The sequence below is a fragment of the Mytilus trossulus genome, chromosome 4 (genome assembly GCF_036588685.1).
Source record: "Mytilus trossulus isolate FHL-02 chromosome 4, PNRI_Mtr1.1.1.hap1, whole genome shotgun sequence".
NCBI lineage: Eukaryota > Metazoa > Mollusca > Bivalvia > Mytilida > Mytilidae > Mytilus > Mytilus trossulus.
In genome coordinates this window covers 61627644-61641500 of record NC_086376.1, presented here as the reverse complement: position 1 = coordinate 61641500, position 13857 = coordinate 61627644, and the positions used below count along the sequence as shown (strand labels likewise).

General features: G+C 31.5%; 2 protein-coding genes across 4 annotated transcripts; both read right to left on the bottom strand.

Annotated features, from left to right (window-relative positions):
* Positions 1-345: 345 nt before the first annotated feature.
* On the bottom strand, positions 346-2218 carry LOC134715698 (prisilkin-39-like). Its single transcript, XM_063578050.1, has 3 exons — positions 2209-2218; positions 1060-1723; positions 346-459 (listed from the first exon to the last, which is right to left on the bottom strand). Exons 2-3 carry the CDS (start codon positions 1709-1711, stop codon positions 440-442), a joined length of 672 nt encoding a protein of 223 aa, XP_063434120.1. The 5' UTR covers positions 1712-1723; positions 2209-2218; the 3' UTR covers positions 346-439.
* A 5837-nt stretch (positions 2219-8055) lies between these two features.
* On the bottom strand, positions 8056-10332 carry LOC134714065 (acanthoscurrin-2-like). Of its 3 annotated transcripts, none has more exons than XM_063575311.1 (4): positions 10239-10332; positions 9271-9949; positions 9088-9168; positions 8056-8146 (listed from the first exon to the last, which is right to left on the bottom strand). In XM_063575311.1, the coding sequence occupies exons 2-4, from the start codon at positions 9935-9937 to the stop codon at positions 8127-8129; spliced, it is 768 nt and encodes a 255-aa protein (XP_063431381.1). In that variant the 5' UTR covers positions 9938-9949; positions 10239-10332; the 3' UTR covers positions 8056-8126. The 3 variants fall into 3 exon arrangements, with proteins under 3 accessions (XP_063431381.1, XP_063431382.1, XP_063431383.1); XM_063575312.1 differs by having other exon boundaries at positions 9373-9949; XM_063575313.1 differs by having other exon boundaries at positions 9424-9949.
* Positions 10333-13857: the final 3525 nt, after the last annotated feature.

Here is a 13857-nt window from a genome sequence, read left to right as displayed (position 1 = left end):
ACTTTATTTCATGTTCAGTCGAATATAGTAGATGGAAGTCCTGACTGAAAAATGGGTTATTTAGGGAAAGGACATCATTCATTTATCTGAAAGTAAAATTGAAAAAACTAACAAGGTGCTTTCTGCATTTAGTTTTTTAGAAGGTTCTGAATGACTTTAGCTTATACGAATAAACAAAAAGAAGGGATGCAAAATATGAACCCATTTGAATAACTTTATACTGGTTTTTTTTCTGTGGTGTGGAATGCTCTTCTTTGACCTAACATTTTCCATTGTCTCTTTAGAGTAAGTTACAACTACATAAGTCATAATATCAAACGTTAAACCAGACTAAACAACACAAAATATTATATATTCAGTTTAATTAGTATAAATCATAATAAAACATATAAAAAATGTGTATAAAACCATCGACTTCTCCTCAATGACACATGGATTTCTAATATGTTCCTTTTTTACCTGCAAAACAAATGTAGTTCAATTATTTTATAAAAATGTCAGAGAAGTTTGTTTATCTTTTTGCCAAAGTATTCCATAACATACGAATTTCATATTGTTAAAAGCTCAATTTTAAAGTACTTTTAAAATGTTCATAGTTAGAACTCTTTGTTATTATTTCGTCATTGCATGTGTTATTATTTTTTGTGTTTTTTATGGTGTTTTTTTCACACTTTCTTTATTGGTAGAAAAACAAATAAAGAAAGCAGATATCACAACAGCTATATAGAAATAATGTGTAATTGCAGAACAAGACGCACACAAAAAGCCAGTTCTTTGATTTTATGTTCAATTGACCGATGAGTATTTATACAGCTGATCACCTAAAATCATTTTTTTATTTAATGTGTAATTTATTTGACAGTTGTTCTCCATTCCTTTGACGTGTTTGAGATTTGGATTTTTGATTATAAACTTTCGGTTTTGAATTTTTCTCGGAATTCAGTATTTTGTGATTTTACTTTTAAATATCAAGAATTTAATATTTAACATAAAAAAAATGAAAATTAGAAAGAAAAAAAATAAACTTATCTTTCCGTTAAATGATTTAAAATAACTTACCTCCAAATTTACCAACACCACTGTATCCGTATTTTCGGTTTCTGAATCCACCAATTCTGTGTGATCCATAACCATTCAGACCGCCAAAACCATAAGCTCCATAACCAGTTAAACCACCAATTCCACCCAAACCACCCATACCATATGCTCCGTAACCATTGATGCTACCAATACCATATGATCCATACCCATTTACACGACCAATGCCAAATGCTCCAGAACCAATTAAATTGTTATACCCTCCGTATCCACCAAGTCTTTGACCGAATCCATATCTATTGAATGGCATAACTCCATTACCATAAACACCGTAATTCCCATAACCACCTAATACATTCAAACTTCTTCCATTCATGAATCCGTATCCAGGAAATCCACCTTGGGAACCATAGTTATACCCGACATGGCTGCCATAATGTAATGGTGAACCTAAACCATAAAAGTTGTTTGCATAGATACCATGTCCATATCCAGATAGGCCATTCAAAGGATATCCAGCGCCGTTATTTCCTTGAAATCTATTCCCACCCAAGAGTGGTCCCAACGGATTGCCATATGTTTTCAAGTTATACTTTGGACTGTATCCCTTTTTTCCAGCCTCTGCTGTTACTAGTCCAACGATCGACAAACAAAGGAAAGCTTTAAGTGACATGGTGGGTTGGTTCTAAAAGTATAATCAATAACGTTTCAATAAAAGATGTGCTGAACACACCACATCTTCCTATATCTATATATGAAGAACATCAAAATTTATGGCGAAATAAGAAATTAAAAAACAGCAATGTAGATATACAATACTACAAAAAATTATCACAGTTAAAAGTGTAGCATGATCTGCTTTCCCTGTCCGAGTAACTGAGATCAACCCCAATTTTATGTGGGGTTCGTGTTGCTTAGCTGTAATATGTCTTTTTCTTTTTTGACCAAGGCGTTGTCAGTTTATTTTCGATATATTAGTTGGACTGTCCCTCTGGTATCTTTCATTCCTCTTTTAAAGATGAACATCTGGCTAATGCAAACGAAATTCACTCAATTTTTTACGTTGTTTTCTTATCTGTTTTATAACATTTATCGTAGCCTTAATATGTATAGGATTCCCAATTTGGGCTTATTTGAATCTGAAATACGCATTTGAGTTCTTAAACTTACCGTGGTATGATGGCTTTCTCAGAATGCTGATTTATAAATTGATGTCCTTTATATATCATAGTCATTGACCACACAATTCATTATAATAAGTTATAAAATAGACATTTTACCAAAAAAGAAACGTTTTAATAGAAGATGTATATAAAAAAAAAGGTTAACCACAGTGATAGGAAGTACTGTTATCAGTTATTTATTGGCAAATTTATAGTAGCATCTTGTTTAAACCTATGTTGTGTTCTTGTTGTATAAGATATTGTCATCCATTTGTTATATGTGGTATTCCTATCTATGGTTTCACTGAGTACATGGGGATTCCCCCGTATGTCTAACACAATGTTATATGCGGTGTTTTTCTCTCGAGTTAAAATTTTTAAGGTTTTTTTTCAGATTCTTCTCTTACCTCCCCGCTTTTGAAAATTTTACGTTTTTTTTTTTTCATATACTATTATTTGTTGTCATATATGAATTAATGCTTCACCCGAAAATATAATTGCTACATTTTAAACGAATTTCAATGTGTGTAAAGTAGGCTTTGCAATGTTCAAAACTTATTGTAAATGTAGTACCGTCGAATGTACCAGTGATGTCAAATATGGTAGTTCGGAAATGTAATTGACATTGAAATGGCCAGATTATTACTACCTGTTCAGATATTTATTTTACACTTGTTGCTATCATAAATTGATTAAGAATGTACTTATTTGTTTTAATTGAGATGATACAATATTGATGACACTCAGGTCAGCATGTAGAACTGAATATGACAGGAGTCTAATAAATCAATACAAAAAGCTCCAATTAGTTAGCAAATGTATTAGGCGTATAACTTGATACGCCAGACGCGCATTTCGTCTACAAAAGACTCATCACTGACGCTCCAATCAAAATAGTTAGAAAGCCGAAGGATTCAAGATGACGAGCATGAAGGACGGCACTTGTAATCTAAACTGTGGTGTGAATAGATAAAAAAAAATGGTTTCCTTGTCTTAAACAATGCAATCCGTCTTTTTTTTTAAATGTTTTACTTTCACTGTTGCGAGTTATATTATTGTATCAGTCTTATACAGTACCTCCATCCATTTATAGATACCTTTTACGAAATATTTATGTATGATCATGTATGAAAAATCCGGCGACAAAGTCGAGTGATAATATTTTTGCATCAATAATACCATATGATTTCTAGACAACTCGGTGCAATATATAACAGTACAAGGTCGAGTCAATATTAACTTTACTAAAAAATTAGAATATAAAAAAGGGTAAAATAAAATAAATTGAAGGTAAACTATTTGTGTTTTTCCATTGCGGCAAAATATAAGTTAGATTCTCTTATAGCGTTGATTTTTGTATATAAATTAAAATTGTTACGAAAGCAATACATATGACTTTTTAACATAACACAAATATGGTCCAAAAAGAAAATGAAAAAGATCTAAAGAATTCTACAAGTGTTCGGTTCATTCAAACTATACTAAATTTTGAAATTTAGGTATAACAATACTAGTGAATTGAAAGATTTCGGCATTGGTTAAAAATTTTTAATAGATCAGTTTACCACTACATTTACGTTAAAATGTAGATAGTTAAATGTGTAAATCCTGTTCAATAGGAATATATATATATATCACAAAACAGTTGAAAAAAGGATTTTTATCATAGGGATGTTTATCTATCATATCAAATATTCATCAGTGTCAATCTCATGAAAAACATATAACAATAATCAGAACATTCAATGATAACTTCAGTTAAATTCCTTCAAATACCTTGACATATTTCAGAGAGATACGTGTAAGAATTGGTGCAATCTCATATGATAGTTCTTTTAAACATCTTTGGTTAAACTGTAAATGGATTTGCTGCAATGTTCGGATTTAAGTTTTGTAAAAGTTTGTATACTTTCTGTTTCTATGATGATTTTTATATTGTTGGTAAAAGGGTATACATATGGCATGTTGCACTATTTGACAAATTCTGTATGAGGGCTATGAGTTGCTGGTGTGATTACAGACTGTGTTAAACTTCTTTGTTTTCCTTGAAGTGAATGTTGGATTCCAGTATTTTCTAAAAGATTCTTTTTGTTTTCATTGAGATCCATGGATGTCCCTTCTATGGTTTTGCTATTTTAAATGGGATATGTGTCTGAGAATGAAATTTCATACGACTAAGAGCTTATACATTCTTTCTTTAAAGCTATAATAACAACACTCCTTCTATGTATAGTTCAGTCTTCTTTCTGACATTTCTGTACAATTTAAAATTAATTGTCATGAAATATTAGTACTTCTCTTATTTTTGTTTTTTTTTGCAACCATGATTTGTAGACATTTTTTGAATGCGAACTTCGTAGTGACTTCTTTTATAATTTATTGTCTGAATGCTCTAAATATGTTGATCACTTTAACCTTTATTTAGTATGGATGATAAATTTATATAAATCATGAACTGTTCAAATATCCAGCACTGTTTGTGTAAAGTATTAAAGTTTTTTTTCCGAAGAATGTTATTATTTTACTTTTTATTTTCATAGTATATGTTAATCAGAATTCATAACTGTTCTAAAACGCAAATACGTTTATCGGAATAAATTACAGGCAACACATTCGATAAATGTTGTATGGGAATAAATATAATGAATATGTTACATTTTAAAAATAAAAATGCAATATTATTATTATCATTATCATTACTATTATTTTTATCTGTGATTCATATTTTTACATCATAATAATAAATAAAAATTGTCCTAAACATAACAAAATTCGAATAACATTTTTGATTCTACATCAGTTATGTGATCTAACCATTCGGTACCGGGATTTACGGTCATTAATCGTTTATGGGTGAATTTAATATACATAAATAAAATTTAAAAATAAGAAAGCTATTAATGAGATTATTTTATTTGATATATACCTTTTTGTGCTTTTTTTGTAAAATATTTTTATTATCATTATTTAGATACTTGAGGTACATGTACATTCTGTCATTATTGCTTATGATATTCTTGTATTCTTGTCTTCCATTCTGTCATTATTGCTTATGATATTCTTGTATTCTTGTCTTCCATTCTTAGTAATGTGCTTTTTCTATATGCCATTTGGTGTTATTTCGAAAACTTGTATGTTACTTGTCTGTAAATTTTTTTATGTGCTCTGTCTCTTTACCTTTTTATATTTCTTTGTTACATGTATGTCGTGGCTCTGTACTTAAACATCCTGGCATTGTGTTATTGTACTATGGTAAAATTTAGTATTTTTTGTCTTTTATTTTTGCTAATATGCTTGGTTTATATACTATTTTGTGCTTCTTTGCTACATATTTGTAAGGTTGTTTTATTAATGATTTAGATTATAACACAATGTCGACTGCTGTTTTTTTTACATATTTATCTTGTCAATATAATGAAATTTAATGCGACAGTCATATAAGTGAGAGGTTTATCTACCTTTAAAACCAGGTTCACTCCACCATTTTCGACGTAAGAAAAGGCCTGTTCCAAGTCATGAGTTCGATAGTTGTTATCCATTCGTTTGATGTGTTTGGGCTTTAGATTTTGCTATTTGATTAGGAACTTACCATTTTTAATTTTCCTCGGAGTTCAGTATTTTTTTTAGTATTTTACTTTTTATGTTAGAGGCAAACACTTTTAGAGTTGGAACAGTTACAAAATAACTTCAACAGTGAAACTTAACAACTGTTTCAACTTTGACAAATATCATCAGTCAAAAAACGCATGTTACTGGCATAGACTGTTGTTTTTCCGTGCAGTAGTGTATTTGTGATTTTACCTAGATATAGACAGTAAGGGCAAGTTGATGATATGTAAAACATAATCTTATTCTTGCAACATTATTTAAATATTTACAAAAGTAATCCCCATTTCAAAATCAAAGGAAAATAAAGATAATTGGTCCTGCTTCTTTTAACCAAAAAAAACGACGACTGACTTCAAACAGATGATTCTTATGAAGTGAGGAAAGAAGCATTTTACTTCACAGTTCGCTATATATATGATGTTCTCTTACCAAAAAAATCAAATATTTGGGACAATACCTAATCAACCTTGAGGGAAAGGATAAAACAGAAACAGTTAAGTCTGCCTTTATATATTGACTTAATAAAAAAAATCACAATTTTACGGACGCCATCACCATTGTTGACCGTACATGAATATATCCTTCACAGATGAAGATCGATATGTCCAATAGTTACGACCGCAGTCATGTCCTCTATTCACTGTTGTGCCCTATCGCATTAGACTTATCACCAGGTTTGTACTTATATGTGCAGCAGTACGGGTGTCACATGAGGAGCAGAATCTGCTGACCGTTTCGGATCGCATGAGATTACATTCACCCTAAAACAGTGTCAGTCTTTTTTTCGTAATTGGAAGTGACTAATAAGTTTGAATGGTCATTCGGTATCTTTAGCCTCTCTTTGAACGTTTCCTATTATGAGTTGTTCATATTTTATAGCACTAAACAAGAACAAGCTGCAGTTTATATTTATCAGAGATGGAACAATATATCAGAGTGTTCCTTCATATCATTATAACCATTTGGAATTTAAAGGCATACGATACAGTTTTGATCCTGTATTTACAAGTTCATGAAAATTTGCATACATGCTATTTTTTACCTGATTAAATCAAATATGTAATAAAAAGTATACCTTCATTTGCTACTTTTTGAGTAAAATGAGGTCGAAATTTTGTATATTTGCTCAAAATTCAGATTTGTGGCCGTTATTTCTTTTTCGAAAGAAAGACATAACTTTTTTGTTATAAAAGATAAACACAAATTGTTTTTTGTTAAATAATCGGTAATTTCTGTATTTTATAAATATCCTAAAAACAATATGCAATTTTTTATTCAGAAATAACTCATATTTATCAAATGTTCATGAACTGAGGAAAAAACGTCAATTTTTACTGCATGTTTATCAAAATTAAAAAAAATCCTCTATTTACAGTTTTATAAAAGTTGGGTCACATAATCTCCCTGCAAAATGAAGCAAAATGCCGTTTTGAAAAATAGGGGTCCATGAACTCGTTTTCAAATTAAATCAGTTTGAATGATAAAAATCAGTCGAAAAATGCATCTTTTCCCGATATGTCACAGTTTGACGTCGCGAAAATAACAAATAACGTTATAACCTTCTCTATAACTGTATCGTATGCCCTTAATTTGTCATTTGCAGCACAATTGGCATCAATGGCCAACCAGTAACCTAGCTTTCGTAATCACCTGGGTTAACATTTTAGTTTTCAATAGGCACTAAGATTTTAATCTTTTGTTTTTATTGGAATGTTTTGTGAGCTTTACGATATATTTTCGCCTTTTTTTCATGTCTAGTCAACACAAGGTTATTAATACACTCAGGCACATATTGTGTGCAACAAGAGCAGCATTGTGTAGTATACAACATAATAAAATAAATTGCTCAATAAATATTACAAATAAAAAAAAAACGCAAACAATTTATCACTACGGGTGAAAAATAGTTTTTCAGTATCTGTTAAATAAGTTGAGGATAAAATTAGCGTAGAATTGTTTTTTCAAGATAGATTATTGATAGAGTTCATGCACTTCGCATTAATTTATATAGACCAAGCTTAACGAATCAGGTTCGTCAGAAATAATTCTGTTCCGCTTCAGCATTTTCCGCAATTTTGATATTGGTCGATTCCATGAGTTTAAACTCCTGTGGTGTCGACTGATCTTCTGTGAACTTACATTATCCATGATCTTTTTGGAGTATGTTACAAATAAATTGCTCATAATACCAAAAAGTAAAACAGACAAAAATAACAAAGAAATATTTTATATTCAGTTTTATAAACACAAATCATAATAAAACATAAAACAAATTAGTATAAAACCGTCGACTTCTACTCAATTAATCATGGATTTCTAATATGTTCCTTTTTTACCTGCAAAACAATAAAATAAAATGTTATTCTATAGAAATTTTATCATTTTTTTTTTTATTAATACTGATAAGCATACGGTTGTGATTACATTTCATATTGTTTAAAGCTCAAGTATTAAATATTTGATGAGCATAAAATATGTTTTTTGAATTATCTTGTATTAGTTTTTAATTACTGTTGTTATGTTGGGGTGATTTTTCGGCTTAACTTTCCCTAACTTGTAGAAAAACATAGAAAACAAGCAGATACCACATCAGCTATATAAATAAACCTGTTTAATTGCAAAAGATGCAAACAGAAATTCAATCCTTTTATAATCATATTCTTGATCGATGATTATATATACAGGTAATTACTTTCAACCATTTTTTTTAATGTAATCATAATGTGATTTGTATATCATAAACTTAATATTAAACAAAGATTACTTCTTGCATAGTTTGATCTAAAATTAATGTGGTAATAACTTTACGTGATATACTGTGTATTCTGTTAATTATTGTTCCGTTTTACTTATTGAATGCTGTGTGATTTATTGAACATCTGATTTTCTGATTATCTGTCACCCAAGCTCAACGATTTGAGAATTACAGATTTCATCACTGAAACAAGTGTGTTACGATCATTTTCCACTCGAGAGAGATACCTTTTGATATTCAAAGCCCAAGGCTTGATGAGCTGTTATGTTAAATTGAAATTTATCCGTTGAAATTGAGAATTGTCTTAATATATCATAGAAATGTAATCTGTTTCTCTAATGATTTCTATCCTTTTTCTACACAAAAACTAGATAATTTAACCCCTCAGACAGTTTTCACATATATTAGCAGAATGAGCGTGACAACAAAAATCCCAAACTGGTAACTTTCTTTGTTATTTTATGTTTTTCAATTTAAAATAATTTTATTTATCTTTTCACTTAATGATTTGAAATTACTTACCTCCAAATTTACCAACACCACTGTATCCGTATTTTTGGTTTCTGAATCCACCAAAACCATGTGATCTATAACCACTCAGACCTCCCAAACCATATGCTTCATTACCATTTAAACCACCAATTCTACCAATACCACCCATACCATATGCTCCATTACCATTGATGCCACCAATTCCTCCAATACCACCCAAACCATATGCTCCATTACCATTTAAACCACCAATTCTACCAATACCACCCATACCATATGCTCCATTACCATTGATGCCACCAATTCCTCCAATACCACCCAAACCATATGCTCCATTACCATTTAAACCACCAATTCCACCAATACCACCCATACCATATGCTCCGTAACCATTGATGCCACCGATACCATATGATCCATAACCATTTACACGACCAATACCAAATGCTCCGGAACTAATTAGATTGTTATACCCTCCGTATCCACCGAGTCTTTGACCAAATCCATATCCTTTAAATCCATTACCATAAACACCGTTATTTCCGTAACCACCTAATACATTCAAACTCCTTCCGTTCATGAACCCGTATCCAGGAAATCCACCTTTGGTTCCATAGTTGTTGTACCCATCATGGCTTCCAAAGTGTAATGGTGAACCTAAACCATGAAAGTTGTTTGCATAGCTACCATATCCATATCCAGCTAAACTATTCAAAGGATATCCAGCTCCGTTATTTCCTTGCAATCCATTACCACCAAAAAGAGGTCCTGACGGATTCCCATATGTTTTCAGGTTATACTTAGGACTGTATCCTTTTTGTCCAGCCTCTGCTGCTACTAGTCCGACAAGTGCCAAACACAGATAAGCTTTTAGTGACATGATGGGTTGATTCTAAAAGTATAATTCATAACTTTTCAATAAATAATTGTTTTACTATGAAGAACATCAACATTTATGGCTAATGATAAATTTAAAACGGTAATGTACATACACAAACTTACAAAAAAATTAACACAAAGGTGTAACTTAAAGATAATTTGTTTTGCTCTAATTCAATTAATTGTCTACATTGTTTTCTTTTCTGTCTTTATAACATTTATTGTAACCTAACCTATGATGAGAATTACCCCAAATATTGGCTCATATGAATCAGAATTCGCACATGAATTCTTAAACTTACCGTGGTATGATGGTTTTCTCAGAGTGCTGATTTATAAATTGATGTCCTATATATACCATAGTCATTGACCACACAATTCATTATGATAAATTATAAAATAGACATTTTACCGAAAAATAACGGTTTTAATAGAAGATGTATATAAAAAAAGTGTTAACCTCAATGATGTAAAGTATTGTTATCAATTATTTATTGACAGTTATAAAGTAGCATTATTGTTTAATCCGATGTTGTGTGATATATTGTCATCTCTTAGTAGTATGTGGTATTCCTATCTATGGTTTCACTGAGTATGGGGAAAGTCCCCTTATGTCTTTCACAGAGTTTCATGAGGTGGTTTTTTATCGAGTTGAAATTCAATGATTCTTTTCCTCACTGGTGAGTCTTGTGTGGACGAGGCTCGTTTTTGGCGTATTGAATTTTAAACCTGATGCTTTTTGTTATCTATTAATTATGTGTTTCTTTGTCTAATATGTTCTCCTATTTATTTGTATTGTAGTCCTGTCATATTATGTTTTCATTTCAATGTTATATTTAACATGGCCATTTACGTGCGAGGTTTTGCATGCCACAAAACCAGGTTCAACCCACCATTTTTCCCCCTTTAAAAATGTCCTGTACCAAGTCAGGAAGTTGGCCATTCTTATATTATTGTTCGTTTCTGTATGTGTAACATTTGACGTTGCGTCGTTTGTTTTTTCTTATTTTTGAGTGTAAATTCACATTGCGATAAGACGTGTCACGGTACTTGTCTATCCCAAATTCATGTATTTGGTTTTGATGTTATATTTGTTATTCTCGTGGGATTTTGTCTGATGCTTGGTCCGTTTCTGTGTGTGTTACATTTCAGTGTTGTGTCGTTGTTCTTCTCTTATATTTAATGCGTTTCCCTCGGTTTTAGTTTGTTACCCCGATTTTGTTTTTTGTCCATGGACTTATGAGTTTTGAACAGCGGTATACTACTGTTGCCTTAATTTTTCTAATCTTTCCGATTCTGAAAGTTTTACGTTTTTTTTCATAAATATCCTTCATAGTTATACTTATATAAACTTATGCTTCACCCAATAATTTAATTGCTGCATGATGGATTTTAAAAGAATTTCAATGTGTGTAAAATATCATTTTTGAGATGGCCTTGCATTGTTCAAAAGTTATGAAGAGTACAATCGATTATATCGTTAAGGTCATATATGTCAATTTGGACATGTAATTGACATTGAAGTGACACTTAGATGACCAGCTTATTACTTCCTATTCATTTATGAAATGAATGCTTGGATAATTTCACACTTGTTGCTCTCTCATAAAACGATTAAGAATGTACAATTTTGTCTAACTCATATGATACAATATTGATGACGTCCTATCACTCATTAATCTAAGTGACATTTATAAACTGGATTACACGAAAGTAGAAAGACTGACGTCTTCAATCTTGATTTTACAACTCAAGTTCCTATTTCAACTTTCCCTCTGTCGACTTACCGTTTACTTTAATCATATGTTATTTTGAAAAAATCATGTACATGACATACACATATAAATACAATGATACAATATTACAAAGGGATTCGGAAACACCGTTTCTCAACAGAAGCATGCCCTCTGCCATATTGTCGTACGTATACTTATCTTAATTGACATGTAACAAACGTGCTTTCACATACCCAGGTAAGTGTGCATTTAACAGACACAGTTAAGTCGGCCTCATATCTTTGCTTTCATCTAGAAATTGACAGTAAGAGTCGAATGAAAATAAAACGTTTGTACAAAAAAGATGATTTCAGCTTCATAATCGTTAACTTTCCATTTTTATGAAGCAACATTCCAGCATCGCCTACATACGGAGTATATATCTCCCGATTAATATGATATTTCGAGTCTTGTATTTCCTATCTTGATTTTCTTGATGGAGGGTTGTTGCTCACAAGGAAGCTTCCAAACCAAAATTTGCAAATGGTGAAATTGAAATCATCCCTTCGTAAATTTAAAGGACGGCATCACGAGTTGACCGACCGTTATGGAGTATTCTTTCACAGATGATATCGGATATATTCGTAATAACAATCCCGTTCCCTTTTCAGGAATGTTAGCTACCGAATTAGACTATTTACCAGTTTTGTAATAACATGAGCAGCACAACGATTGCCAGATGTGAAGCAGGATATACTTCCGGAGCAACTATGACCACCCACAGTTTTTAGTGGTTTCATGTTGCTTATTCTTTAGTTTTCCATGCTGTGTCTTGTAGACTACTATTTGTTGATGTGTATTTTTTCTTTTTTAGCCATGGCTTTGTCAATTTTGTTCAATCTATGAGTTCGAATGTCCCTCTGGTATCTTTCGTCCCTCTTTAATATTATACTGACTTTATTAGGCGGATTAAACTATCGATCAACACATTCAAAGTGGGGTAAAGAGAACGATACACTGTTATCGACTCATAATGTGTAAGTTCACCATCATGAATTAGTTGACAGATACGATGCGTCTCAATTCCTATTATCTTTTATTGCATATTTTGACGTCCTTTGATATAAAAATTTTGTATTATATCAAATGATATACTTACATTTGATTCTTGAGTCAACAGTCTATTGAAAAACAATCAAGAAGTACTTATTTCAACCTGGATATTCTTATGAAGAATGAAAAGAAGCTAGCATTTAACTCTTACTTCACTTTCCACGACATAGATGATGTCCATTCACAAAATAGTTCAAATATTAGGGTCTATGTTGACCTACCTATCCAATCCAACTTGATGCCTCTGCTGGTGGACTATTAGTCCCCGAGGGTATCACCAGCACAGTAGCCAGTACTTTGGTACTGGCATGAAAATACGGATTTTTTTGTTATCAAAATTTGCTGTTACAAAATATTAGAAATTATTATAAATTAAGGAATGTATCTCCCTCTTGCAAAGCTCTGATTCCTTTCACGGATTTGGCTATACTTTTTGGACCTTTTGGATTATAGCTCTTCATCTTTTATATAAGCTTTGGATTTCAAATATTTTGGCCACGAGGATCACTGAAGAGACACTTATTGTCGAAATTTGCATCTGGTGCAATAAAAATTGGTATCGTCAATTTTATTACTGCCACTGGATCTATACCTCTGCTGGTGGACTATTAGTCCCCGAGGGTATCACCAGCCCAGTAGCCAGTACTTCGGTACTGGCATGAAAATACGGATTTTTTTTGTTATTTAAATTTGCTGTTACAAAAGATTAGAAATTATTATAAATTAAGGAATGCATTTTCCCTCATGCAAAGCTCTGACTCCTTTCACGGATTTGGCTATACTTTTTGAACCTTTTGGATTATAGCTTTTCATCTTTTATATAAGCTTTGGATTTCAAATGTTTTGGCCACGAGCATCACTGAAGAGACATGTATTGTCGAAATGCGCATCTGGTGCAAGAAAATTAGTACCGTTAATTTTATTAACGTTAGGGATATATAAGAAACAGTTGATAAAATTAACGGTACCAATTATGTACACAAGATACACATTTCGACAATGAACGTCTCTTCTATGATGTTTGACGTCAAATATTTGGATATCAAAAGCTTATTAAGATAAAGAGCTATAATCCAAAAGGGTAAAATAAGTA